This window comes from Colobus angolensis, unplaced genomic scaffold (genome assembly GCF_000951035.1).
Source record: "Colobus angolensis palliatus isolate OR3802 unplaced genomic scaffold, Cang.pa_1.0 Scaffold81, whole genome shotgun sequence".
Classification (NCBI taxonomy): Eukaryota; Metazoa; Chordata; class Mammalia; order Primates; family Cercopithecidae; genus Colobus; species Colobus angolensis.
The window spans coordinates 10,503,394-10,530,727 of record NW_012121932.1 but is presented as its reverse complement, the minus strand read 5'-3'; the positions used below and the strand labels follow the sequence as shown (position 1 = coordinate 10,530,727).

At 36.7% G+C, this 27,334-nt stretch overlaps 1 protein-coding gene across 2 annotated transcripts in view; it reads right to left on the bottom strand.

Annotated features, from left to right (window-relative positions):
• Positions 1-27,334, bottom strand: part of DISP1 (dispatched homolog 1 (Drosophila)) — a 214,850-nt gene that overhangs the window by 5,820 nt on the left and 181,696 nt on the right. For both annotated transcript variants that reach the window (XM_011929485.1, XM_011929484.1), the window contains 5 exons: positions 17,405-17,434; positions 9,720-9,843; positions 8,817-8,944; positions 8,355-8,452; positions 5,492-5,589 (listed from right to left, as the gene is read on the bottom strand). In XM_011929485.1, the coding sequence (XP_011784875.1) occupies positions 5,492-5,589; positions 8,355-8,452; positions 8,817-8,944; positions 9,720-9,843; positions 17,405-17,434 (478 nt within the window). The remainder of the gene's footprint in view (positions 1-5,491; positions 5,590-8,354; positions 8,453-8,816; positions 8,945-9,719; positions 9,844-17,404; positions 17,435-27,334) is intronic.

Here is a 27,334-nt window from a genome sequence, read left to right as displayed (position 1 = left end):
TTTGAGGAACAATCATAGACATCCCATAAACTAGGCTAATTCATACTTGACTGTTTCCAGGTAAAAACATTCACATATGCTAACTTAGGGAAAAATGAACCACCTAACAATAGGAACCCTGGAATGGCATCTCACTGGTTTTCATGGCAGATTACCAGTTTTACCTCACAAAGAAGTAACATACAAACCACGAGGGTCAGCTTGATGAACTGAATGAAAGGTAATGCAACCCCAATGTCTGACAGTTTTCAGATGGAAGAAAATGTACTGTATCCATTGTGAAAATCCATTATCAGCTAGAAGGAAAATGACCTGTAGTTGCTGAAATAATCAAATGTCAAAGATAAAGGACATGGAGTTGCCAACTAAAACTGGGAGAGAAAGCATAGAATTCTGTCCTTGAATAATCTTTTCAAATAATAGCACATTTTTAGATGTGTATAGTTGACCAAAGATTAAGAAGTTAGACATTATAAACACTGACTAAATACTATTTTGATGGCTGCTATTAAAAACAAGTGCTAGTAAGTCACTGGGGAGCCAATTCTCCAATTGAAAGATGGTACTGATTGATGTTCAACCTTTGGGAAACCAGCTTTCGAGAACGCATACGGGTAAGAAACAAGGACAGAGAAAAGACATCATGACTGGTTTTCTCTACCCTGAGTTGGATGCCAGCACTCTGAATTTAAAGGAATGGAGTTCAAGGAATTGTCTATACTTTTAGGGAGTAAGGTCATATGTTCTTGATCTATTCATCCATTCAAAAGCAAATTTACTGAGCATCTACACAAGATGAGTAAGGCACAGTTGTCCTTCCTCTCAAATGGTTCACGGTGTGGCAGGGAAATCAGACACAAACATAAATAGCTGTAATTCAAAGCGAGACGTATGGTATTATATGTAAGGGCTTATGGTGACCTACAGAGAAAGTACCCAAGTCTGTAAGTGTGACGTGACAATGGCACTACCTTAGTCACATGTGACTGAGATACAGAAACACAGAAGCATGTTTTATATTATGGGGCTTAAAGAGACTGGAAAGCAGGTATGTCTTCACACAGAACACAGATATGTTTTTGCCATATTTTTGGAAGAGGGATTCATATGAATAATTTCCAAATCTTTGAAGTTTATAGAAATAAAAATGGAGTTAGTGGAAGCAACTTCTTATAACTCTCATGAGGAATATAGCCCTTCTAATTCTAGTTATTCACAAGATGGGTGCTTAGGGGAACCATTGTGCTTATGTGGTTATAACATGTCTTTGCGCACTTCCCTAGTTAGATAGTGGCAGGGGTGGAGTTGACTTAAAATAGACGGTAAAGGAAGAGAAGAGAGAAAAAGAAGGAACCAGCAGAGAGTTTTAAATGATACCTTAACTTTTAAAACTATTGGCTAAGTTGAAGATATTTTAAGAAGCTGAGAAAAGAACAAAAGGGAGGAAAATTAAGCCCTTAATACCAGGTTCAATTGATTGCTGGACCCTCCTCCCTGCGTAACAAAGCTCCCTATGTATTAAACATTTAAGGGGAGCCTAGGGAGAAAAGAAAAAGCAAGGGCTCTGTGGCCTTCTTTAAAACAAGAATAGGAAAACATGTTTCCGGGATCTTCTAAGCTTCAGGGGTTTTCCAGCTGTTCGCAAAAGTCACCCTAGTAAACAGTCTCTGACACCAAATTTCAAATCCCTTTACAAGCTGAGTCCTCAGAGCTCCAACTTTTACATTGTACAAAGACTACAGAACAAGTAAACGGTTTCCAGCAGTCAAAATTACAGAGACTCACTTCTGGTTACTAATGACACCAGTGTGTCCTTTAGGATGTCAAAGGGTAGAAAGAGGCAATGAAGAAGAGTAGGGGAATCAACTGATTTCCTTTTGAAAGTGTGTAAGAAAACAAGCATTTCTGTTAGGAGGTAGAAAACAGGATCAGAAACAGAAGCACTTCACTTTGGAAACCAATGCTGTCTGAATTATGAGTATAAATGGCATGTAATTTAAAGAAAATCTAGAGTTTGAACTAAATGTGCTGTAAACACAGGCAGGCGACAGTTGAAACATCTAGTCTCACTGGGATATTATACTAATTACCAGACGTTTTCTGGAGTCAACCCCCCAACAATTAAGGTCTTCTGCTTGTTATCACTTGGTTGTGCCCCATTTAACTTCAGAGTTGTTAATAATCAAGTGCTTCCATATAACAACCAGGATCTGGGGGCTGGGGGAGAGGAACAACTGCCAAGTAGTCTTAGGACAACTCGGCTCAAACCACTGTACCAAATAAAAATCCTAACAGTGTCTTGAACTGGGAGACTAAAAAAAGGTACAGTAATAATCTGAAAGCTGAACTGTTAACCAATAGTTATTATTTAAGATAGCAGATGAATATATCATCTCTGTGAGAAAGGTATATTATTCCAGGTTCATAGAGTTTGAGACTAGAATACAAAGGTGTTTATAATTGGTAAAAATAGTATTTAACAAGTTAAAATGATAACCATACTCTTTCAGGTAGACTTTTGGGGCTCTGATCACCTATTTATTCATTTGTTGGTATGGATTTATAATTGGCCATACCAACCATTCATTTTGACATGTGTCTTGAGTCTGGTTTTCAAATTCTCACAAGAGGACCACAATACTACTCTCTTCCTAATTAACTGCCAAAGCATATAGATAATGCTCTTAGTTGGTGACTTACAACGTATGTACTAAAAACATGTAGTTGTCCTGTTCTTGCCAGGGATTACAAACTTAAACTCACAGCTGTCCAATCCTTATCATCAACACAGTAGAAAGACAGACTTAGACAAGCAGAGTACATCTATTCCTTTAGATAGTCTAAATTATGCAAATGCAACAAGCTAAACCATTAGAAAGCCACATACTTAGACTCCATTGCTTTGATCTCTTACGGAAATGCTTTTGCTATAATGTTTTCTTGCTACCAGCCTACCTATGTTTTGCAAATCAGCTGAACTTTAATATTGTATCTCTTCTAAGCATGCTGTTAACAATTTTGTATACAGCATCACATTTCTTTTATGAAGACTATGGGGGAACTGTCTCCTCCTGTCTTAGCAGGAGGAAAAGCTGGGCTTCTAAAAAACAAATTTGTTACCCTATTTATGTGACTTGTTACTGATTGTGAAATTCTTTTTGCTCTGGCTGCTGGGAGGTTAGAGATAAGTTTGCAGCTCCCGTGAGCAAATGTACAAGATTGTGGGGTGTGCATTATTATAAATCTCATCTTAGCTTTATTATTTTCCTCCCATTGTTTTCCCTTCATGTAATTCATTCAACTTATGCATCCTGTCCTTTGCATATGCTTTTCTGTAAACTACCTCAACATGATGATTTTTATCATCCATCGATCTACATAAATCATGTTGAGGTAGTTACAAATATATATACACAAATACATACATATATACATATATATATATATATAGAGAGAGAGATGAAAGAATATACTACTTTTATTTATGAAACCCATCATGGCATACTATTGCTTACTAGCTTTTGAGTCTCAGAGTTTAACATGCACTCATGGAATAAATTGCTAGCTCTTTAAAAAAAAAAAGCATATTTATTCCGGACCACAATGACTTTTTAAGCTTCATTTCTGTGGGAAATGGCACTGTATAAGGAAACAAAATAGGGGAGGTATCTTCCTCACTAGAAGCATAAAGCAGGGTGGGTAAAGGCAGACTCTGGAGTTCAACTTGGCTGGGTTCCAATCCTGGAAGTGCCCGACCACAGATGTAAACTTTCCTCAACTAAAAAACGGGCTATTTAGTATTTAATTCATAATACTGTCATTGGGATTAAATGAAATAATGTATTAAAGTATTTAGAACACTTCCTGGCACACGATAAATACGCACTAAATATCAGCTATTAATTAACTGAGTGAATTCAATCACTTCAGAGTCTTCAGGAAAGGGAAGGTCTAAAGATCAACCAAAGGTAGAATAATGAGGACAAAAAGGGATAGAAGTTAATGAACTGCACTCATCCAAGGTGTGATTATAAAGTAACCAGACTGGCTTAGCTTCTCTAAGCTTAATTTATCATCCGTGTAAAACACATTATAAATTCCAAGGTCATAGATCCATTGTGAATGATGTACAAGTACCCAGCATAAAATCTTGCACATAGTAAATATCACTATACATTTACAACTTTAGAGTTAACTTTCTGTATGAGAAGTATCCTAATGCATGACAAGGAGAAATAGGTTCATAGCCTTCAAATAAGGAACTGATAGCTGTAGAAGAAAATATCACAAATAAAGATTGATCACCAACTAAGAAACTTTGGTCTGTTTATAGATCTTTTGTGGTTTTGTCTATGTGAAAGGAAGATGGCACTGACAGAAAATCCCAATACCTCAGTCGATTGGAAAGTCATTTTCAAAATGTACAAACAGCCTCTTAGAATGAAGGATGGGGTAAATCTGGGAGATCTGGGACCAACTAACTAGGTTACCTGGTGATACGTATTTCTTAGAAGGTACTCAGATTAGCACAATGAGACTGCTGGTTTGGGTGATCTCTTCTTTCCTTTCTACTGCCTATTTCATTAAGACATTTCCCTGTTGATAGAACAGGTGATTGCATCAGGTTGTCAGGCTAGCTCTCAGCAGGGCACATGATTCGATTTTTAACTAACCAGTTATTTTACATTTTAGAGTTATGTGAGAACACAAAGTGTTCCTTTTATGCCAGTTGCTTTGCTTGGAAAAGTTCATTAGTGACATCAGATAGCAGTTTCTATTTAGAGAAACTATCTCTGAACACAAGAAATTGACAGCTCTTCCAAACCCAGAAGCTCACTACATTTTCTGATGCTGACATGTTTTTGGCTCTAGAGAAGACTGAGAGACAAAGCACCTGTCTTCTTGCATTCTGGTGTCTCCCAAAGCAACAAGGTGTTTAGCATTCAGGGCAGTCTGGATTGGATTACTCTGGCCATTTACATAGATACTGTATTTATGCTCTTTGATGTCCCCTTTCCCAGCCTGCTCCCTAAATTTCCCTTTGAGGTCAGTGGCCCAAATGACCCAGTGATTGCCAGAGAGGCAGACATTTCATTGCACAATTAAGATGCTGACAATTGCCTCAGGGCAGGAAATAGGGACCGATGAAACTAGGTTAGGAAATAAAAAATACAACAAAAGAAGAAAAACAGTCTTAAATATTATACTGAAAAGAAATATTCTGTGAAATAACAGAAAACACCATCAACAGCCAGAGACCATGAATGGGAAAGAAAAAGGAAGATGGTATGTTTTAAAGTTAGAGAAGGAAACACGGATACTTTGATCCTGGGATCTGAGAGAATGCAAAGCTGGCCTGCTGGAGTTTACTCCTCAGTAGGTAAGCCTCTTAAGTACTTTCATCTGATCAGACACCAGGGTCAGCAGTAAAAGGAGTTTCAATAATACAACCTTATTTGTGCTAAGGAGATTTTAGTTTTATTTTACATACCCTGGAATTATCTACATTGCACATCGATTTAATTGCAGGTAAATTCCATAATGTCTCCCCTCCAGATGAAGTAAATACCACTCTGGAATATCGGTCACCTGGTGATATGAAAAAAAAAAAAGGAAAGAAAAAGGTTTACAAATTATTCATTTATTTCATAAGACTCAGGATTCGGAAATAACTCAAACTGGGAAACCACATGGACGATTCATTAGCAGCAGGAAATTCTTTCCTTTGATAAATTCCAGGAGAAAATGTTAAAAGAAACCAAAAAAAAGCAATGCCATAATATTGTCTTAGCGCAAAGCCTTTGTCTACTCACTACATCTTAAAATTGTATGAAATATATAGCAAATCTATTTTTGGTCAGACTATAGGAAGAAAAATCCATAGGAATTTACAATAGGAAACTAATTGAATATATCCCTTTTAATTTCACAACACATTACCATAATAAAAAAAGATGCACTAGGGAATACCAAGAATGGATTATAGGGATGTTCTGCCTGGCAGCTAACTAGAGAGGAAAGATGGTGGGTGATCTATTTAAAATCACTAAAAACAGTCAACTAAGTACAGAATGCTGGCCATATTCCGGTTGAGTACATGGTCTCTCTGGTATACTAGAATCTAGAAAAAATATTTTGAAAATCAGATTAACAAAAAATATGTTTCTGAATAAGGGAGGTTGTGTGATATACCAGAAAGAGCATGCATGGTCTTTAAAGTCAGATTAGGATATAACCAGGTCCTGTCATTTACTAGCTATGTGACCTTAGACAACTAACAACTTCTCTGAGCCTTGGTTCCTCATTTGTAAAATGCAGACAGTAATATCTATCTCAAATAGCTGTGAGAATTAAATGAGATGATAACAGATGCCCAACAATATTGTTTCTGCATCCTTAGAACAGAAACATGAACCACATATTAAAAAATATGAACCACATAAAACAAAGAAGATTAATTTTATGTTAGTTAAAATGCCTAATTGTGCTAACAAATCAGCTGGTAAATTTATGAATAAAGCTTTATTAGAAAAAGTTTTATCTATGATCATGAAGTTTTGGCTATTATCTTATGTTGACTAATTTTGGAGAGCAAAATCAGCCTGGTGGAAACTGAAACATTTCATTTACACAGAGTTGGTAATGGCTTTAGTCAAGGCAGAATCTACTTATGAGACAATATTTAGCATTGACTATTGAAATGTAATGTTTTTCCTGGTTAAGATCATAACTAACAGATGTTGGTTAAGCAATAATATATAGTAACACTTTGATTGAGAGAAATAAACCAGCCAGAACATGCAAGTAACCAGACTTCAACTTCCTAACGTTTTCTAAGAGAAGAGACAGAAAAAGAAACATGTATTGCTTTCTGGGATCAGTATAAGATTCTGCCTAATCTCCTACTATCTATTACTATACAGAGTAAGAGATCAAAATAAAGACCCTGAGACTTGGTAAGCTCCAGAAACATCAATGATCCAATCAGGTCATCTAGTGTTCTATTAAGTGTTCTAATAAGACAGGAAAGCATACATTTAAGAGGGATTTTCAATAACAACAGCAAAAGCTGAAATCAAAAGAGCTTTAATGTTAATATTTACTTAATTAGAAATTACACTATCCACAATTCCTCAATCCTAATCAGTATGGCTAATCAATGGCTTACATACTTATATTCATGTCCTCTAGGCTGTGCCTTCCTTCTTCCCTGGCAGCTGCAGAGTAATCAGGCTGACTCCATGTTACAGCAAATTTTGGGTAGTGAATTTGTTGCCAACATTTAGAGATCTGATGACTCCACATTCAAATCTGGATTTTTGGCCAGGTGCAGTGGCTCATGCCTGTAATCCCAGCACTTTGGGAAGTCGAGGTGGCAGGATCACCTGAGTTCAGGAGTTTGAGAGCAGCCTGACCAACAAGGAGAAACCCCATCTCTACTAAAAATATAAAATTAGCCAGGCATGGTGGCACATGCCTGTTATCCCAGCTACTTGGGAAGGCTGAGGCAGGAGAATCACTTGAACCTGGGAGGCGGAGGTTGCAGTGAGCTGAGCTCACGCCATTGTACTCCAGCCTGGGTAACAAAAAAAAAAAAAAAAAAAAATCTGGATTTTTGACCTCTGGCAAGTTCTTGCAACATTTGGGTCCTCATTTCTAGAACCCCACCTTTTGTTGCAGCTAAGTAGCAGCTGATTTCTTTAGACAGGGCAGATGTTCCTTAGTGTTCCACAATCACCATCACTTCTCTTGTCATACCTGGCTAGCTTTATTCACTTGTATTATATGACAGGCCCAAGGTATTCAAACTTTGAATCTCTAGACTTTATTTTTTTCACCTCTCTACCTCTACTGCCTAGTGATGAGGCAGCACACAGATGGCTCTTAATACAGTATTGCTTTTTGAATGAATCAGAACTTTAAGTCATTTTCTGATTCATTTTAGAATGAATCAAAACTTTAAATGATTTTTCAATAATTCAACAGATTATTTCAAGGTTCAATCCAAAAATATGTACCTGTATTTGATCTAGAAATAAACAGTACAAGGAATGTTTAAAAAGACTTCAAATGTTGGGCGAGGTCGAGAATTTCATTAGATTTATATCTTCCTTAAAATAACACTCAATCATTACTTTTTTCATTAATTTTAATAATATAATAAACTCAGACTAGTAGTTGACTAAACTAGAAAAGTAAAAGAAAAAGTTAATTAGCCAAAATTTCTTTAGGTTCAACAGCAACAGTGAAGCTGTGTGACTAGCCACACATGACTATCAGTCTAGACTGTGATCATGTTCAATTTTAAATGCCAGCAAACCGCTGAGCGTTTGTTCATCTACGATGCCACTCACTTGGAACGTCACAGAAAAAGCTGTCCTTGTGGAAGTTCCAGTCAACTTCTCTTTTCTCTCTTTCATAATGATCATCTGACCATCTATCATCCCGATGGCTGAAATGGAATGACAATTTGATCTTCAATAAAGTTCTCGCTATTTCAAGGCTGATAAGCATACTGGAAACAGTACTTCCTCAAAGCCATGACCTGCTTAGTTCTTGATATTAAGTTGAAAGGATTAAAAGAAGCAATCAACATTAATTTTCTCACTTCTAAAAAAGAAAAAAAAAAAGAAAATCTCACCTTTTCATCCTACTACAACAAAATCTTCAAACACATGACAAGTTAAACAAATTCAGTGGCAAAGATTTTGAGCCACACATTTTATATTTAAATTTTTTGTTCAGGCAGTATTTTAAGAGGAATTCAGTAAGCAATGTTTTGTCTAAAAGTTATATAAAAATAAATAATTGATTACCTTTTGGCTTGTTCATCTGCATATTTAAACGGATAATTTGCTAATGTTGCTTTGTATCCTGTATTTTTCACCATATTATTCCATGTGACCAGTCTCTGGCCTATTGCTGTACCTCTTGGTTCAAAACCCTAAGGCAAAATTACAAGTGCTCGTTAGTGTATTTCATTTCAGGCTAAGTATAGTTACAATGAAAGCTTGGGAAAGCAATGTCAAAGTGATGTATAGCTTTCGACAGAAAATATAGCTGTTTCTCACAGTTACTCCAGAGGAGACTGCATTAAAACAAGATGCCTTGACATGATAATCATCCCCTATTTGCTGTGACAAAACAGTTTGATTCTTTGGTATGTTACATGTCTAAGGAAAGTTTATCTTTTCAACTCATGCCTAAGCATTTAGTAAATACTTATTTTTATCTTATAAAAATTATGATAATATTAAATCATGTTACACATTGTTAGTATTTTTACAAGAGTGTTTCATTATCCTTGATCATATTTTCCTCATAAGGCCACTCCAGAGAAACGTTTACTTAAAAACAGCCTCCGCTATCTGTTAGTAATACTGAAATTCCTTTAACTTCTTCGGGAGAAAACAGAGACAGTGTTAAAGACTTTATGAGAATAATTTTATAGAAGGCAGATTCTCCAATTTATTGCTTTTTAGCTTAAACGTGGGGACCAAGAAGCAAACCTTCCAGATTTTTGAGGGTAAGCAAGTTCCTTGATCTTTTAACAACCTGATAATACGGATAAAGTAATGTCTTTACTTTTCAGAAAGAGAATTGTTGCTTGAGAAGGTTTTTAAAAGAAATGGGTTACTAAATAACATAAGTCAACTTGTATTAAAATACACAATATTTGAAGATGATTTTAGGCTAAAGAAAACATAAATGCTACTTACCAGCAATGGATCGGAGAAGTCAGGAAGCTCTGGCACTAATACTCCAACCAAGGCACAGACCACGATGAACATGGTGCACATGCCCAAGACCACCACTGGCCAGTCAGCTATCAGGGCTGCATAACTACAAAACACAAAGAAGTGTCGGCTATCAGGGCTGCATAACTACAGAAACACAAAGAAGGCCCAAAGAAGGCCCTTTGCAGAAATATTTTTGGTACCTAAGAGAGTAATTTATTAAATCCTCATATTGTAGACCAAATACAGGTATTTATCAATACAATATCTAATGGGGTTATAAGTATTTGTATGTAATTGTAGAAGAAAGTTACAAGATCATTCTCCCCTCATTTTTGTGATCAAGTAGCACTTTATGCCACAGGCTACTGAGAGTCAGAATAATGTTCATATATGACAAGTAACATTTTATATCTACATCTATGACTGTAAAAGATATAAAATACACACTTCATTAGTGGAAAAAAGACAAATTTTAACAGAGGATCCATTCTCCATGCAGTGTCTTCCAGAACTTTTGTTTCTCTAGTTATTCCCTTTCTCCACACCTTTACTCTCACAGTTCTTAAAGTAGAACTCAGTCTATAAACAGGTTCATATAGTGCAAATCTTAAAAATAACCAAACTGAGGGCCGAGCATGATGGCTCACACCTGTAATCCCAGCACTTTGGGAGGCCGAGGCAGGCGGATCACAAGGTCAGGAGTTCGAGACCATTCTGACTAACATGGTGAAACCCTGTCTCTACTAAAAATACAAAAAATTAGCCGGGCATGGTGGCGCACACCTGCAGTCCTAGCTACTCGGGAGGCTGAGGCAGAAGAATCGTTTGAGCCCAGGAGGCGGAGGTTGCAGTGAGCCGAGATCGTGCCACTGCACTCCAGCCTGGGCGACAGAGTGAGATTCTGTCTCAAAAAACAAACAAACAAATGAACAAACAAAAACAAACTAAACATTTCCCACAAACCTGTAACTTTCCTTCTAGCTAAAACTAGTGAACATATCGACTAGATATGTAAGTTCCATGAGGGCAGAAATTCTTGTCAGATTCATTTAGTGTATTATCGGTGGAAGGTGATCAATATCTATTGACTAAATGAACAAACACCTGGTGCTTGTACTCTCCAGCTACTACAATCTGGCTTTAGTCTCTTCCCACATGTGGGGAACTGCCTCTATTACCAAATCCTACCACCGGGCCCTTTCTTCCGGATGTGCTTCCCACACCCTCATTTGTTACCTCAAATTGGAAGATCTGCTTCTGTATTCCTTCCATGAGGTCCTGGATCACACGTTATTATTTTGACACTTTCAAGTCTTGATATGAGCTGAGTACCCAACAGCAGCTGACTAAACTGAACTTTTTCTAAAATTGAAAATGCATCCTGCAAATTTCTGGTTTCTTGAATCTTTATTAGAAGAAAAGCAAGACAAAATATTTAACTTGTGGACCACTACTCTCAAATTCTCAGCAATGTTAGCTCATTTGGCTGCTACAATGGCTACTTCTGGCTCATTTGAAATAGGATTCTTACTCATATATTTTTGAGTTATTTCTTCAAAATCATGCTAGTAGTTACAAATAATTCTGGTGGCTCTAAATGTCAGTCTGAAAAAAAGCTACTATATGTCTCTAAGAATAGACTGCCAATTTTTATAATCTGATGTCTTAACTTTATTGATCTGGCTTTGGGGGATATTTGCTTCAAATTATAACTCTAGTAAGGATATTAAAATATAGCATAATTATGCTTTAAGGGAGCATGTGCACAGGCACTTTTCACTGCTGCTCTTTTAAAGTAATCTTATAAGGCCAGACGCAGTGGCTTTATAAGTGGCCTGTAATCACAACACTTTGGGAGGCTGAGGCAGTCAGATCACCTGAGATCAGGAGTTTGAGACCAGCCTGGCCAACATGGTGAAACTCTGGCTCTACAAAAATACAAAAAAGATACAAAAAATACAGGCATGGTGGCACATGCCTGTAGTCCCAGCTACTTGGGAGGCTAAGGCAGGAGAATTACTTGAACCCAGGAGGCGGAGGCTGCAGTGAGCAGAGATCACATCAGTGCACTCCAGCCTGGGTGAGCAACACTCTGTCAAAAAAAAAAAAAAAAAGAGAAAGAAAAAAAGCAATAAAGGAAGGAAGGAAAACGAAAGAAAGAAAGGAAAGGAAAGGAGAAATCTTATAAAAATAAACAAATAATACAAGCTCGTCCTTATTCAGAATACCAGTTGCTCTTATGCTTTACATAAATTATCATCTCGTTCAATTCTCACAACAACCCTTGGAGATGAAACTGAGGCACAGACAAGTTATAGAACTTATTCAACGTCACAAAACTAGGAACCTAGATAGTCTGGTTCTAGTGTCAGGCCTTTTAATCTCTGGGCTGTCATTTCTTTCTTCAGACACAAGAGTAACTAGAAACATTAGGAATAACTACACTTGGCACAAATGTCTGCTTCCCAAAACTTACAATTAAACATTCCTAGCCCTACTTATAGTTAATTTCTCTATGCAAAATCATATGGGTTCTAAGTTTGAACATTATTCACTAGACTGCAAATTTTGGATTTAAAAACTCATTCAGGAAAAGTGATGCTAGATAAGACAGAATAACCTTTTAGAATAATCCTGAATATAATAAAAACATATAAGTGACAATAAGCTGATTGTGGTTGCTCAAATGTAAACACCAAGTGGCTAGAAGCTTTCACACTTCTAGGACACACCCTGTGCAAAAACATTCTCCTTACTTTATTTCCTCCTCCACCAAATGCAAACTAACATGAAAGTAACTAGTTTTGAAGCCATAAAGTCCTCTGTGTCAATAGCACATTTGAGACTACATTCATTGCTTCAGACTTAAAAAGAGTCCTTTACATTTTAGACCATTAAAATATCAGCCCTGTGAAATGAAAATGGCCCCAGGCTTATACAATTATTCATTACACTTTATTTTAAATGGATTCATTTTCTCTCAAATGAATCAGAAGTTATGCATTTTTACCTGCTAACATTATCAATAGAGGGCAATAGGCCCCAAATTGCTTAGTATTCATACTGTGGTTTAATTTACCCATATAATGATTTTTTATTTTGTGTTCTTGAAAATCTGCACACACATGTATAGCAACCTTAAAAGCCTCATTCAATAATTGCTTTTCTTCCCTTTGAAAACATTTGGTTTTGATTTTACAGCACTGCTACATACCATATACGTGCACTGACTACATATGGAAACTTTATGGCATTAGTGATTTCAGCACATTTCTTCCAAACACGTTTAACCTTGCTTACTACAATTCCACTTCCTTACATGCCCGATGTTTCCCATGCTAACCTTTCTTCGAGACAACTGTTCACATTTAAGTAATGGGATCACCATCCTGAGTATATAACACACCATGGGGGAAAGCCCAATCATCCTGAGTAAATTTTACTCAAACAAGTATTTCTCCTCAACACCACAAAGTTGCTGCGGCTAATTCTACTCCTCCTGCTATCTATGCAAAGATACAGTATAGCTGTGGGTACCACATGGGAAACCGAGTTGCATGCGCAATATGAAATCCAGACAATGGTTGTAATATGAAGATAAAAATCCAATAAAGTAGGAAAATTGGAGAAGTAAAGGAAATTAAAAATGGCCTATAAATCTCACAAATATATATATATATATCTCCATATCCTGTGCATTATTCTCTTTGAAAAGTGGACCACATGTGCAGTAGAAGAATTTTCAAAGGAACCATTCTTTTAACTATCATGTATTCTTCTCCATATCAAATAATACTTGTCTTTCATCCACCTGCTCTAATATTGAAAATCTTTAGACACCACAATATAACTGTAAATGTGGCCCACCTCTGTAACACCTGGCTTACAGCAGGTAGTCATTTTCCAGTGAAAGACCGTTTTCCCGGAGGCCCTACTGCTGCACGAGCTGCTGAGGTTAGGGCCCACAGCTCTTTACAGGGCACTGCTGTATAAAAGTTCACATCATCTTCTCAATAGGTTAAGTCTCAAATAGGAGACAGATCTGAAGGGCTCGTTCTCCTTTTACAGAAGAAGAAACAGAAGCAGCAGAGGTAATGAAACGTGTTCGTGGGTGAACCGTGGATCTGAGTTAGCAGGCATGCTGCCTGGCATTCTGGTCCAGGGTGTTACGGCCATGCTGGAGTTTTCACTGCTACTCAGTGGAAGCCCCTCAAACATAGTCAGAGGTTTTCAGTCACCTTATTATTGGGTTTACTCTGGAAACAGATCAGAAATAACTGTTAAAACAAATAAACGAAGTATCTTATAGAGCCAACTTATGCTCAAGTGACATTAAAATAGGGGCCAATTTTAAGTGGGTCATTTATATTATAACATTCCCCTGTAATAAATTTTCCTCTTAGCTTACAAAGATTTTTTTCCCCTTGCTCTTTGCTGCCTTTCTCAAAACACTCTTCTTTTTTCTTCTTCCTCTGAGCAGAAAGTCATGTTTCAGACGGTGTAAGTCAGTCCCCACGCCAGAGGCTTCCTTTTCGTCACCAACCACCGGATCTTTAACCCCTTATAGCCTGGCTTTTGCTCTCATGACTCTTCTGAACTGCCCAAGTCAACTAACTGTTCTTGGTTTTTATCTTCCTTGACCTGAGCAGAATTTAACACTGTTAGCTACCTCTTTCTTCCTAAAAATCCTTTCCCCTTTGGTTTATTCCTTTCTGTTTCCCTGAATAGCCCTTTCTTATTCCTCTTGTCCCTTAAAGATAGACATTTCAAAATGTTATTAAGTCATAACTTTTCCAGTGGCATCAACTATCAACTTAGTGGGAAGAGTGATTGAAGTTTGAGAAAATTAAAAAAAAAAAAAAAAGAATATACAACTCTTTTTTACTTGTGAAGTAACAAATTCATCCAACAATTAGCATTAAATAGTAAGGATGCAAGGCATTCTGGGAATACAAAAATGGCAGACTTAGATCTTGCCCTCAGGGAATTTACAGCCTAATAGAGAAAATAAGACAGGCATACAAATATCTACAAGACAGGTTAAAAAAATATATGTGTGTGTGTGTGTGTGTGTGTGTGTTTTTTCTTTTCCCCCTGAGATAGAGTCTTGCTCTGTCACCCAGGCTAGAGTGCAGTGGCATGATCTTGGCTCACTGCAAGTTCCACCTCCCGGGTTCAAGCAATTCTCCCACCTCAGCCTCTGAGTAGCTGGGATTCCAGGCACCCACCACCACACCCAGCTAATTTTTGTATTTTTAGTAGAGATGGGGGTTTCACCATGTTGGCCAGGCTGGTCTCAAACTCCTGACCTCGTGATCTGCCTACTTTAGCCTCCCAAAGTGGTGGGATTATAGGCGTGAGCCACTGTGCCTGTCCAAAAAATGTGTTTTTTGGAGGGGTACAGATGAAATGTTTTGTGAATTCAATAAGGGAAGCAATAAGTTCCAGCCAAGGTGGGAAAGGGGAATCAGGAAAGGCTTTGTTGAAGAAGTTATAGTTATATTCATATATACTTATAAGAAATTATAACTTTGTTTTAATAATACCAATTTAATAACAGAGAAAGAAATGAATTTTTTCAAAGTAAAATTTTTAGTCATTTGAGAAACCCTATTTATAGAAAAGTAGAAATTCGTTTTTTTAGTATGCTATATTTACTTGCATACCTCTTTCCCTTATTCTTTCTTTCTCTCTTCTTTTTTTGCAAAAATGAAAAGGGAATTGTTAAACAAAATGTGGTATATACATACAATGGAATATTATTCCAGCCTTAAAAAAAAGGGGTTCTAATACATGCTACAACATGAATGAACCTGGAAGACATCATACTAAGTGAAATAAGCCAGTCACAAAAGGACAAATACTGTAGGATTCGACTCATACGAGGTACTTAGAGCAGTCAAACCCATAGAGACAGAAAGCAGGATGATGGTTGCTAGGGCCCAGGGGTAGGAGAAAATGGGGAGTTAATATATAATGGATATAGAATTTAAGTTTTACAAGAGAAAAAAAGTTCTGGAAATGGATGGTGGTAATGGTTATACAACAATATGAATGTACATAATGCCAAAGAACTGTACTCTTAAAAATGGTTAAAAGGCAACATATATGTTATATATACAACAAATATAAACATGTTATATATACAACACATATAACATATAAACATGTTATAACATTTAAAGTATGTCAATATTTTTAGACTATCATATAAACCTGTTTTATATAACATATAAACCTATGTTATATATAACACATAAACCTATGTTATATATAACACATATGAATGCGTGTGCTCTCTCTCTCTCTCTCTCTCTCTCTATATATATATATATATATGTATTTTTTTTTTTTGAGACAGGGTCTGGCTCTGTCACCCAGGCTTGAGTGCAGTGGTGTATTTCAGCTAAGTAAAAACTCTGCTTCCTAGGCTCAAGACATCCTCTGACCACAGCCTTCTGAGTAGCTGGGACTACAGGTGCAAACCATCATGCTTGGCTAACTTTTTGTAATTTTTTGTAGACACAGGTGTCCCCATGTTGCCTTGGCTGGTCTTAAACTCCTGACCTCAAGTGATCTGCCTGCCTCAGCCTCCCAAAGTGCTGGGATTATAGGCGTGAGCCACTGCGCCTGGCCTATTACGTACATTTTACCACAATTTAAAAAATATATTTTTTTTAAAATAGAAGGATAGTTTACTAATTAATATTTATGTAGTAATTTCACTTCAAAGAGAGGATAACTCCCTTGAGGCAGGCATCAGTGTTATCAGCATCTGAGCTTCTTTGGCAACTGAATTTCAAAGATCGCTTAGAATTTCTTAAGTGTAATGACATTGTATCTGGAATTACAATGTGTAAGAACATCTGATGAGAAAATGCTTTTCTAAGGAACTTTTATCTCATCAAAATTTTCTCTGTTGAAAGATAAGCCTTAAACATTTCCACATAAAGGAATACTTCCATTGGTAACAAGATTTTTAAAAAGAAAGACAACCCCTCTGAAATAAATTGCCATGAATTCAAGTCCTGGTAGTTGGCAGAACAGTATCTCTTTCCTCACTAAGTAAGCCACTGAGAAGCCAATCCATTGCAGGAAGGAATGCAAAATAAACAAATATAAATGTTTACGCACAAATATAATTTTTTTTTTTTTTTGAGACAGAGTCTCACTCTGTCTCCCAGGCTGGAGTACAGTGGCACAATCTTGGCTCACTGCAACTGCCACCTCCCAGGTTCAAGCGATTCTCCTGCCTCAGCCTCCTGAGTAGCTGGAACTAAAGGCACGTGCAATCATGCTTGGCTAATTTTTGTGTTTCTGGTAGAGATGGGGTTTTGCCATGTTGGCCAGGATGGTCTCAAACTCCTGACCTCAGGTGATCCACCCACTTTGGCTTCCCAAAGTGCTGGGAATACAATCATGAGCCACTGCACCTAGCCCTAGACACAAATAGAATTTAATACAGTTAGAAATCTACCTTAAGATTAAAACCACTTTTGGAGATATGGAATTCCTCAAGCAGCCAACTCATGGGAATTTCTTTTTCTTTCATAAAAATATGAATGAGGAAAGTGAAAAGAACAGCAAAATATGGAGAAAATACTAGACTGGAAAAAGCATGCAGGTAAGTTTGTTATTTAATAAGATGACCCAGATTACTTTACCTTTTTGGCAACTTGAAAGGTCTGGAAGGTCTGAAAAAAAAAAAAAAAAAAAAAGGAAAAATGATCAAAAACAAAGCATCATAACATAAACAAAGGCTTTACATCTGTATTGAACATTTTACTTGTTATCTCTATTACAAAGAATCCTGGAAGCACACACACACACAAAAGGCAATCTATTTGAGAGATTTTAAACGATGAATGTTGGCTACTTTACATACCAGTAGAGACCGCTCAAGTGGCTACTCAGGAGGCAGAACCTTCCCAGACTCCGTATTACCGTCTCCTGATGGAATCATAGTCACACTGCATAATATTCTTCTCTGAGAGCTACAGCTACCAGATTCAGTCTTCTCTCTCATAGCAGGAATCCACATTCCTAAGCCTCCAATCTAAGCTGCTTCCTTACATAGCAAAGATCCTAACACTTAAAAAAATAGGATATTAATACCTTCTTTTAGGTATTCTATTCCCTCTTCAAGATACCAGTTGCTTCTCCAGTTTTCAATTTCTTAATATCTTACTTTGCAATCCACTTCAACAGATATGGGCTTGTGTTTCCAATCAGCTCTTTCCCATACTGTTTTATTATTCCCACTCATCCTTTATACCTTGCCTCCCAGATATAGGATGAGCTTGCTAAAGAAACTCCAAACTCAGTCTCAACCTCCAAACTCTGTATTCCTATCAGATTACTTTTTTCCTATTTACTGGAAAGCATTTAATAATTTGTTGAACAAACAAAAGTACACTGGTTATCACATCGTGGTCTAAAGACACATGGGAGTTCCTGAGACCCTTTCATGGGGTTTGTGAGACCTCCCTTTTCCAACTACAGATCTGTGTAAAGCCAGATTTTCTTCATATACTTCATATATTTCAACCAAATGGCATATTGCCATAGATTACAGAACAAATATGAGAATCCTGCTATCTTCTAGTAAGTCACATGTCAAAGAGATTTGCAAAAATGTAAAACAATGATACTTACCTTGCTAAACTTTTTTGTTTTGAAAAATGTAATTATTATTCACAAAAAGTGTTATTTATGTTTAGATGTAATAGGCTTATTATTAATTTTAATGAGTTTCATAATATTTGTCAGTTCCAATTCCGATATGGTACATACAGCTATAAGACATAAACAAAAGCTCTTTGAAGATTCTTAACAATTTTTGAAACTGAAAGGGGTTGTGTGACCCAAAGTTTAAGAACCACTACACTAATTTATTGAGGATATATAAATATTTGCTGACTGAATAATTGAATTGCCTAGCTACATACTCTTTCTGAAAATGAAATCTTTCACCAGACTGTACCATACTTGGAGGGAACAAAACAAAATGTAAAAACCTGTCCTCCAAAGTTTCTATTTTAAGCTATTACTCTTCCAATAGTTGGAACCCTACCTTGGAATTTCTTGAAGATCTAAAGTTCTCTTTCCTATTTTCTTTCTCTGTTTACATTTCTCACTCAGATACATGTATGCACTCTTACAAAGAAACATTTATCTAATTCCTAGTATATCCATGAACAAGACAAACAGGGTTCCCAACTACACAGCTAACATTCTAGAACGCACTTTGTATTAAACTGTTGAACAAAAGAGGCATGTGTTCTAAATTTCAAGCTTTATTTACATGCCCTCATTATGGATTCTACGCCCATTAAAATATTAAAAGCAAGGAGATGGAACAATCTCAGAAGTTGCAAGCACTGAAAATAATTTTAGGGAATATATATTCCAATTCCACTGCAGCCTCATTTTCAGAGATGGGCCTCAGTTTGCCTTTGGTCTCTCAGCGTCTGAATAATGGAGCTGTAGTGAGAACTCAAGTCTCTTGATGCTTAATTTGCTGTTCTCTGTACTGTGAGTATTTGTCTGTAAAACCAAGGAAGAAAAGCCCATAGGGAAAAGAGAAAGTATTAATCTCTTATACAGAAAATAATTGTCTTTTCTTTTGGCAGATGTGAAGCTTAAAGTCTGAGTTTCCACTAAGAACAGCATAAGATAACTCGTTTTTTGGCTTGTTTGTTTTGTTTTTGAGACAGAGTCTTGCTCTGTCGCCCAGGCTGGAGTGCAGTGGCGCAATCTCTGCGGGTTCCAGTCTTCTCTGCGGGTTCCAATCTCCTCTCGGGTTCTAGTGATCCTCCTGCCTCAGTCACCTAGGTAGTTGAGACTACAGGCGCATGCCACCATGCCCAGCTAATTTTTGCATTTTTAGTAGAGCTGGTGTTTCACCATGTTGGCCAGGCTGGCCTCGAACTCCCGGCCTCAGGTGATCCACCTGCCTGGGCCTCCCAAAGTGCTGGGATTGCAGGCCTGAGCCACTATGCCTGGCCGAGAACTTGTTACTTTAAGAAAAAAGATGAGACTGAATATTTACAGCATTATAAAGGACACCAAAAATGCATTCTTTTTATATATATACAGTAAATATAATTCATTTTTAAAAATCTACAAAAGACATTAGATACATAAAAAGGAAACATATCTTATTTGTATTCATATCTCCATAACTAGTATAATGTATGGACCTTAGTGGATGTCAGATCAGTGTGTGTTGGATTAATGAATGGGGATATTTCATTCCTTTTCTCATACTCAACAGCTTTGAAATCAGTAGACAACGAATTAAAAAAGCAAGAAGCTAGGGACATAAATATTAACATAGGTAAATTTTATTTTGTTTCTTTTTTTCTCTTAGACACACACACACACACACACACACACGTGCGCGCTTTGTTACATCAGCCCATTCCTATCTGTCAATCCTAAACTCTTTCAATATTTTACTAAACTTTGTAAGTTTCTCTTTGTGCCTCTGTATCCTCTAGTATAGGCTCTCTGTTCAATGCTGCAGGAACCATTAGCTTGTTGGTTAATCAGAAAGGTTAATTAAAGAGAAACATTTTTTGAAGTTCTACATACATTCCTTAAATATCTAATAGTAACTTAAACATAAATGTCAATCTGTTCTTACATAAACCATAGAACTGCTACATTGTCTATGACTGAGTTTTTGAGGACTTAGGATACTTGTGAGTATCCTGGGTATACTGACTACAATACACATCTAAATTTTGATGATTTTTTCCAAAATCTTTTACAATTTTTTCTCCCGTGCCTAATTCAACAGTATACATTTTTTGTAGCAATTAACCTTTTTTCCCTAAGGCTACAATTTTCTTTTCATGAAAACAACTTTTTCTTTTAGCATCTATATATAAGTGAACTAAAAAATTTAATCAGATGACATAATTACCAAAACAAGCCAACTGGCATGCATGGGTTTGGTAAGCACACTTGTCAAATGCCGGGAGCAGAAGTGTGTGGCTGCAGGAGAGAGCAGCCTCCTGACCTGCAGCACTCAGCTGGCCAGGGCCATCCAAGTGTGCAGAGAGGGACGGAGCGCAGGGCCACTCCAGTGAGCTGGTGAGGGCTCAGCAGCTTTACACAGACTGGGCTTTCAGTGAACACGTTCACATCTGAAGAAGCCACGAAGCACGCTTAGTTTTCTGGTGAATCTACAAAAGACCAAAAACCCCCAAAACCTGTATTTTCAAATACAATTACATATTGATTTTTCAATATGAGTTTTATAGGGATATAATTCATATGCCATATAATTCACCCAATTAAAGTACAATTCCATGGTTTTTAGTACTTTCATGAGTTATGCGACCATCACTACAACTATATGTTGATTTTATTTAAAAAGTTTTTAATTTAAATTCTTTTCTTTTGAGACAAGGTCTTGCTCTGTCACCCAGGCTGGAGTGCAGTGGGCCAGCTCACTACAGTTTCCATTTCCTGGGCTCAAGTAATCCTCCCACCTCAACCTCCTGAGTAGTTGGGACCACAGGTGTGCACCACCACACCCAGTTAATTTTTTAGATTTTTTATTTGTAGATGTGGGGTCTCCCTATGCTGCCTAGGCTGGTCTTAAACTCCTGGGCTCAAGTGACCCTCTCACCCAGGCTCCCAAAGTGCTGGGATTACAGGCGTGATTTTAAAATAATATGCTGACTGGGCACGGTGGCTCACGCCTGTAATCCCAGCACTTTGGGAGGCCAGGGCGCGCAGATCACCTGAGGTTGGGAGTTCAAGATCAGCCTGACCAACATGGAGAAACCTCGTCTCTACTAAAAATACAAAATTAGCCAGGCCTGGTGGTACACGCATGTAATCCCAGCTACTCGGGAGGCTGAGGCAGGGGCATCAGTTGAACGTGGGAGGTGGAGGTTGCGGTGAGCTGAGATCGCACCATTGCACTCCAGCCTGGGCAACAAGAGTGAAACTCTGTCTCAAAAAATAAATAAATAAATAAAAAGAATATGCTATCTGAACATCAGTGATGAAACTATTAATGAGCTATGAAAGCAAATGTATTTTTCCAGAGAGTAAGGCACTGGACAAGGAAGCAAATCACTTGTCTACAAAAATCTTAATTTTTCACTCCCAGTGTTTCACTTATGCATCCTTAAAAGTACATGTCGAATTTCCAAGAGAAATTACGAGATTTTGCTATCTTTAGAACTAAAATTATCCTCACAGCCATAAGTCTGGAACATGTACTGAGCAAAGAAATGGTATTTTGCTATAGACATTTGGGTTGTAACAAATGTAAACCCTCTCTCTGCCACTAACTTTTTCTTTTAACTAAATAGAAATTTATGTATCTATGACTAATTTATTCCCTAGAGAGAAACAACTAAAGATCATCATAGTGTTTCTGCTTGAGTAAAGATTTCATTTTATGTTAAATTTGAGACAGTAAGTACAGATTGTCAACATCAGTTGGAAAAGAAAAATTGAGGTTACCACAAAGAAACCTCCTGGGACAACATTAGATCCCTCTGAAGTTTCTATACTAATGGACAGGACAAACAGATGATGGAAACACCGAAAACATGCTACAGGTAAAACATGAAACCTGTTTGATTTACAGTGTTGCCTTCTTTAATTCTGCTTTTGCAATCTCTTACCAGAAACACCTGTGAAAGGAGGCTAGCAAGGGAGTCTACTACATACTTTCATAGATCAAAAGCAGTCTTCCTCCATTTGTAAAATCCTTTGGATTTGCTATTTTTAATATCTACCTAATAAAACCTGTGGATGACTTTCACCCTAACTTCAGTCTTGTGTTGATAAATAACTAGTAAAAACAAACAAATCTGACCTCGTAGAGAGAAATCTTTTTCCAACATTCACCTTTTAATAAAAACAAACCCAAATAAGCAACAATAATCTTCAGTGGGAACATTTTCCTCTTCTTTGATTAGGTTTTTAGCCCTTTTTTTCTGAAGGGAATAGGCCCAAGGAAAGATGACATTTGCGTGTCCCACCACACACTCCCACAGGCTGTGGTGTAGGTAAGCTTCGGTCCCCAGAGAGTCCATCAGTTGCAGTGTCATTCTTTCTCTCCCACTCAAGAAAGCATTTCTGTATGCAAGTGAGTGACAGTGACATTATTTTAGGGCTAAGCTCACATCTGTTTTTTGAAAAAGCAAAGCATGTACAAACTGGGGTACTCATAATTAGTAATAAATTGCCCTTGGCACTTCACACTTGAGAACTGTAACAGCAGTTGAGAACCTTGGCTATAGTACTCTGATGACCAGTGAACTGCGGTATGTGTACATATATCGGTCAAGAGGACAACTAATGAGACTGTAAAGTTCTCAGAAGGAGGGAGAGTGGGAGGTACCAAGCGGAATCAAGATAATAGGGGTAGATACAGAGGCAAGGGAAATTTTTTAAAAAGGTAATAGAAAAAAAGGAGTGTGAAAGGGGTGAAGTTAAGAAACAGAAAAAATGTGGAAAAGCTCCAAATCGTCTATTTCTTTGTTTTGCTCAACTTTTCCCTCTTTTAATAATTTTTGGAAAGAGAAGGGGAGCTTGTAAAGGAAATGAGAATACTGAAATACAAAAACTTTCCCATCAGTCTAGAGAATTCTATTCTAGACATAACTGCAGAATTAATACCACAGCTTACAAAGGGACAGTCTCAGGCGGGTGCAGTAGCTCACGCGTGCAAATGTCAGTACTTTGGGAGGCCAGGCAGGAGGACTGCTTGAGGCCAGGAGTTCAAGACCAGCCTAGGCCTGATAGTGAGACCCTATCTCTATAAAAAATAAAAAAAAAAAAATTAGCTGGCGTGGTGGCATGCACCTGTAGTCCCAGCTACTCAGGAGGCTGAGGAGGGAGGATTGCTCAAGCCCAAGAGGTCAGTGCTGCTGCAAGGCAAGATTGCACCATGAAGAAAACATACTTTCAGCTTTATGGTAGTAACAAAATTTTTAAGCAAAAAAGTGCTGTAAGTAGCACATTTTAACCTCAAAAGTCACATTGGATTGTGTTATATTCTCTTTCTGTGAGAGGCTATTCTGCAAGTAGTAACTTCAGTTCAGCACTGGTAGGTTAGGAAGAAAGTATTTGAAAATAAAAAAAATCCACCCTTTGATGCGTATTCTTTAAAAGATTCCCAACAAAAACAAAGCCATTCTTCATATTAAGTATTTCCATGAAACATCACTGGCACACTTGGGTTCTATCATGAAGATGAAACAGATACCCTGCAGACAAGCTAAGCTTGGCCTCTAACCCATTTTTCATGCACCAGAGCTAAATGTTTATGGTCTGTGTCAAGTGATTTTAAGGATAACAAAAACCACAACTACTTGTGTGATGCATTTCCTAAATGCTTACGAGATGCTGACTCAAAAGTGTTGGTCATCTTGATGTCTAGAACTGTTAAAACTGAACAAAGTGCCAGCCTCTATATAAAATAAACTAGGAGGCATGAGAGAAAGGTTGGGAATGGCGAGACTAATATTTAAAGAGCGCCTTATAAATACTATGCACTTTATAAATGTTAAAAAAAAGAAATGTAGTATATATTGAATAACCATTTTGATTATCAGAAAAATACTTTTTTCTCTTTAAGAGAACAGTGAACTTAGAAATCAAAAGGTGTGAAGTTAAAGTCTGGACCCTGAAACTTATTAGTTGAATGATATTGATGATCTTGAGCAATTCCTTTAATTACTCAGGATTTGTGAGAATGAGATAATACTTTAAAATAAGCTGGTGTGTGTAACAGTTTTCTACAAACTGTTGAGAATTATCCAAGAGAAAAAAGGTACTACTACCACACTTTTATTTTTTCATCCAAAAATGGCATTCAAACATCAGTTAGGAGTAACGCAAAGACTCATTTAGAGTAAAGCATAAGGTCCCTTTATTCGTCAGCACCGTACACTTTTATGATTTACTTAACAAGATCAACTGATTCTTGCTACTAGCTGAATATAACATAAAAATCAATGTCACACCCATAAGCCTAATTAGAATAAGAGACTGTCAGAACTGTAAGAAACCGTAAAAGTCATCCCACTTAATACCTTTATGAAACAAAGGAGAAAAGGGTCCAAGATCATAGAGCAAGTCAATGGCAGAGCCAGGTCTAGAATCCAAATATTTTGACTTGAACCTGTGCTTTATTGGCCACATACTGAAAAGGAAAACCTGCACACTGATGCAGGCTATGAGGTATTGCTTGTGAACTAAAAATGAAAAGGAACGCAGAAATGGGAAGAGCTTCCTAACCAAAAGCAAATGGCACTTGTGCACAAGAGGGCATATGCAACGATGTCCACTGAAGTGTGGCTTACAATAAGGAAAATATGTGAGAGCAACCTTAATGTTCACTTATTAAGAAGAAGATTCTTAAATAACCTTAATGTTCACTTATTAATAAGAAGATTATTAACTAAATGGTGGCACATCCATGTAATGGGGCACTACACAATGTGAATACACATTCATATACAAACATATACATACGCATATACTGATATGGAAAGAATTTTAAAACAAAATAATAAGTTTCAAAACAACTCATACTGTATTCATATGAAAATAGAAAACTAAATACAAAATACGTAAATGTATTTTAGAAGCTCAGAAGGGAACTTGGCAAATCAATAGACCTGTTTACCAGAGAGGAAAGAAAAGGATTAGGAAAAGAATCAAGAGTGACTTTCATTTTGTATTTTTGAATTCCTCATGAGCATATGTTCATAAATTAGTCGTATAATTAAAAAGTGAACTGAATTTTTGTAAAGGGTAACTGCATATGTATTCATTTATGTACATGTGATAGAAAAATTTTATTTGAAAATTTCTCACTTCTACATAATTTGAGGAGAATGGGGTATCCCGGCTAACTCTAATTTAGATGAAAAGAAGTAACATAGATCATACATTCCCAAAAACTTAAAATACATTTAATACAATCTATAGTTAATTCACTGCCAGTTTAAGTGACACCAAGTAATTTGATGACCACTGGAATCACCTGGGTAGCTAACTAAAACTAGAGATTGCCAACCCCCTCCCCAGGGATCTGGTTCAGTAGGTCTTGAAATAGAGACTACATAGTCAGAGCTTGAACCACTGTCTTGGACAATCTGCCAGGAAAATATGACCTCCAGACAAGAAACAATTAGAGAATAATACAAGAAAGTAATTATAACATATAGGTATAGTACAAACATTAAGTGAATGGGAAACAGGAAGATAATATTGGACCAGAGTAGTCCAAAGACTAGCCCCTGAAACTTAACCTAAGAAACGGAATTTGAATTAAGGTTTGACAGAAGTAGGTTTCAGATAGAGAAACAGAAAGCAGAGGGAAAGGAAACAAACCTTGTGTCAATACCTATAAGCAAAGTCAGTGAGGATTTACTATGAAGGAACAGTGAGGATGACAACTTACTGGATTAGGGGTTGTTTGAGGGGAAGCAAGAGACTGAAGTAGATAACAGAAATAGGAAGCGACTAAAGTTGCTTGAGTAACAACTGATAGGATAAAACCACTATTTTCGGAGGACTGATTTGGTAGTGATGTGCAAGATGAATTAGCCAGAGGGAAATGCTAATGGGAAGGAGAAGCAGATTAGGAGTTACTGCAGCGACCTAGGATAAATAGAGAGAAAAAAAGGAAAATAATCTTTTAATACTTCAGAAAGCCTCTGACAATCTTATCAATATGTGAATCAAAATTATAAGCATCTATTGTCATAAATATATATGGTATTACAAGAAAATAATTCTGGTGACATTTTGGATAAACCAAAGTTTATGTATCCTATGCATGTTATAATAACATATATTTATATTCACTATTATTTAATATTTTATATAATTATGTAAGTACAATTAGAAGTGCCTCAAACTATAATTGAAAATAATATCAGTGCCTATTGAAGTGAAGTTAGTGATAATTTGAGTTACAACACAAATAGGTTGTTCAAAAGATTAGTCTACAGATTGAGGGTACGGTTGTATAAGCATATTTTGGGACTTACATTAAGCCTAATTCAAATATATTTTATTACCTTCATTAAGATAAGGTACACACACATTTCTCACTTTCAAAATTTTATGGATCTTACATAAAATACTAAAACTTTTCTGCATTTTCACTAGAAACTATACAAACTGCATAAAGAGCTTGTGTGTTAATTATAACCTCAGTGAAGGTATGTTTGCATTTCTGAAAGTAAGTTCAAATTATGTATTTTATATCTAAGATTCCATCTCAAATTTGCTCATTTATTAACAGGACAAGGCCTTTATCAATGAAACCACACATCAAAAGTATAAACACAATCATAATTCATAAATGTGTGAATTCTCTTTTCCTCCAACATTTGCTTAGTTTCAATTTTTAGTTTGTCTACACTGTGTTCAGTGTAAGAACTGTTACTTGAGCTCAAAATTACAGAAACATTATTAATCTTTCTTAAGTTCATTTCTCACATATCTTGGATCATTTTGTCCCTACAAAATTACTCAGTATTGTATAAGGTTGAGTTTGGAAGTGTAAAAGTCACACCTGCTATCAAAAAAAAAAAAAAAAA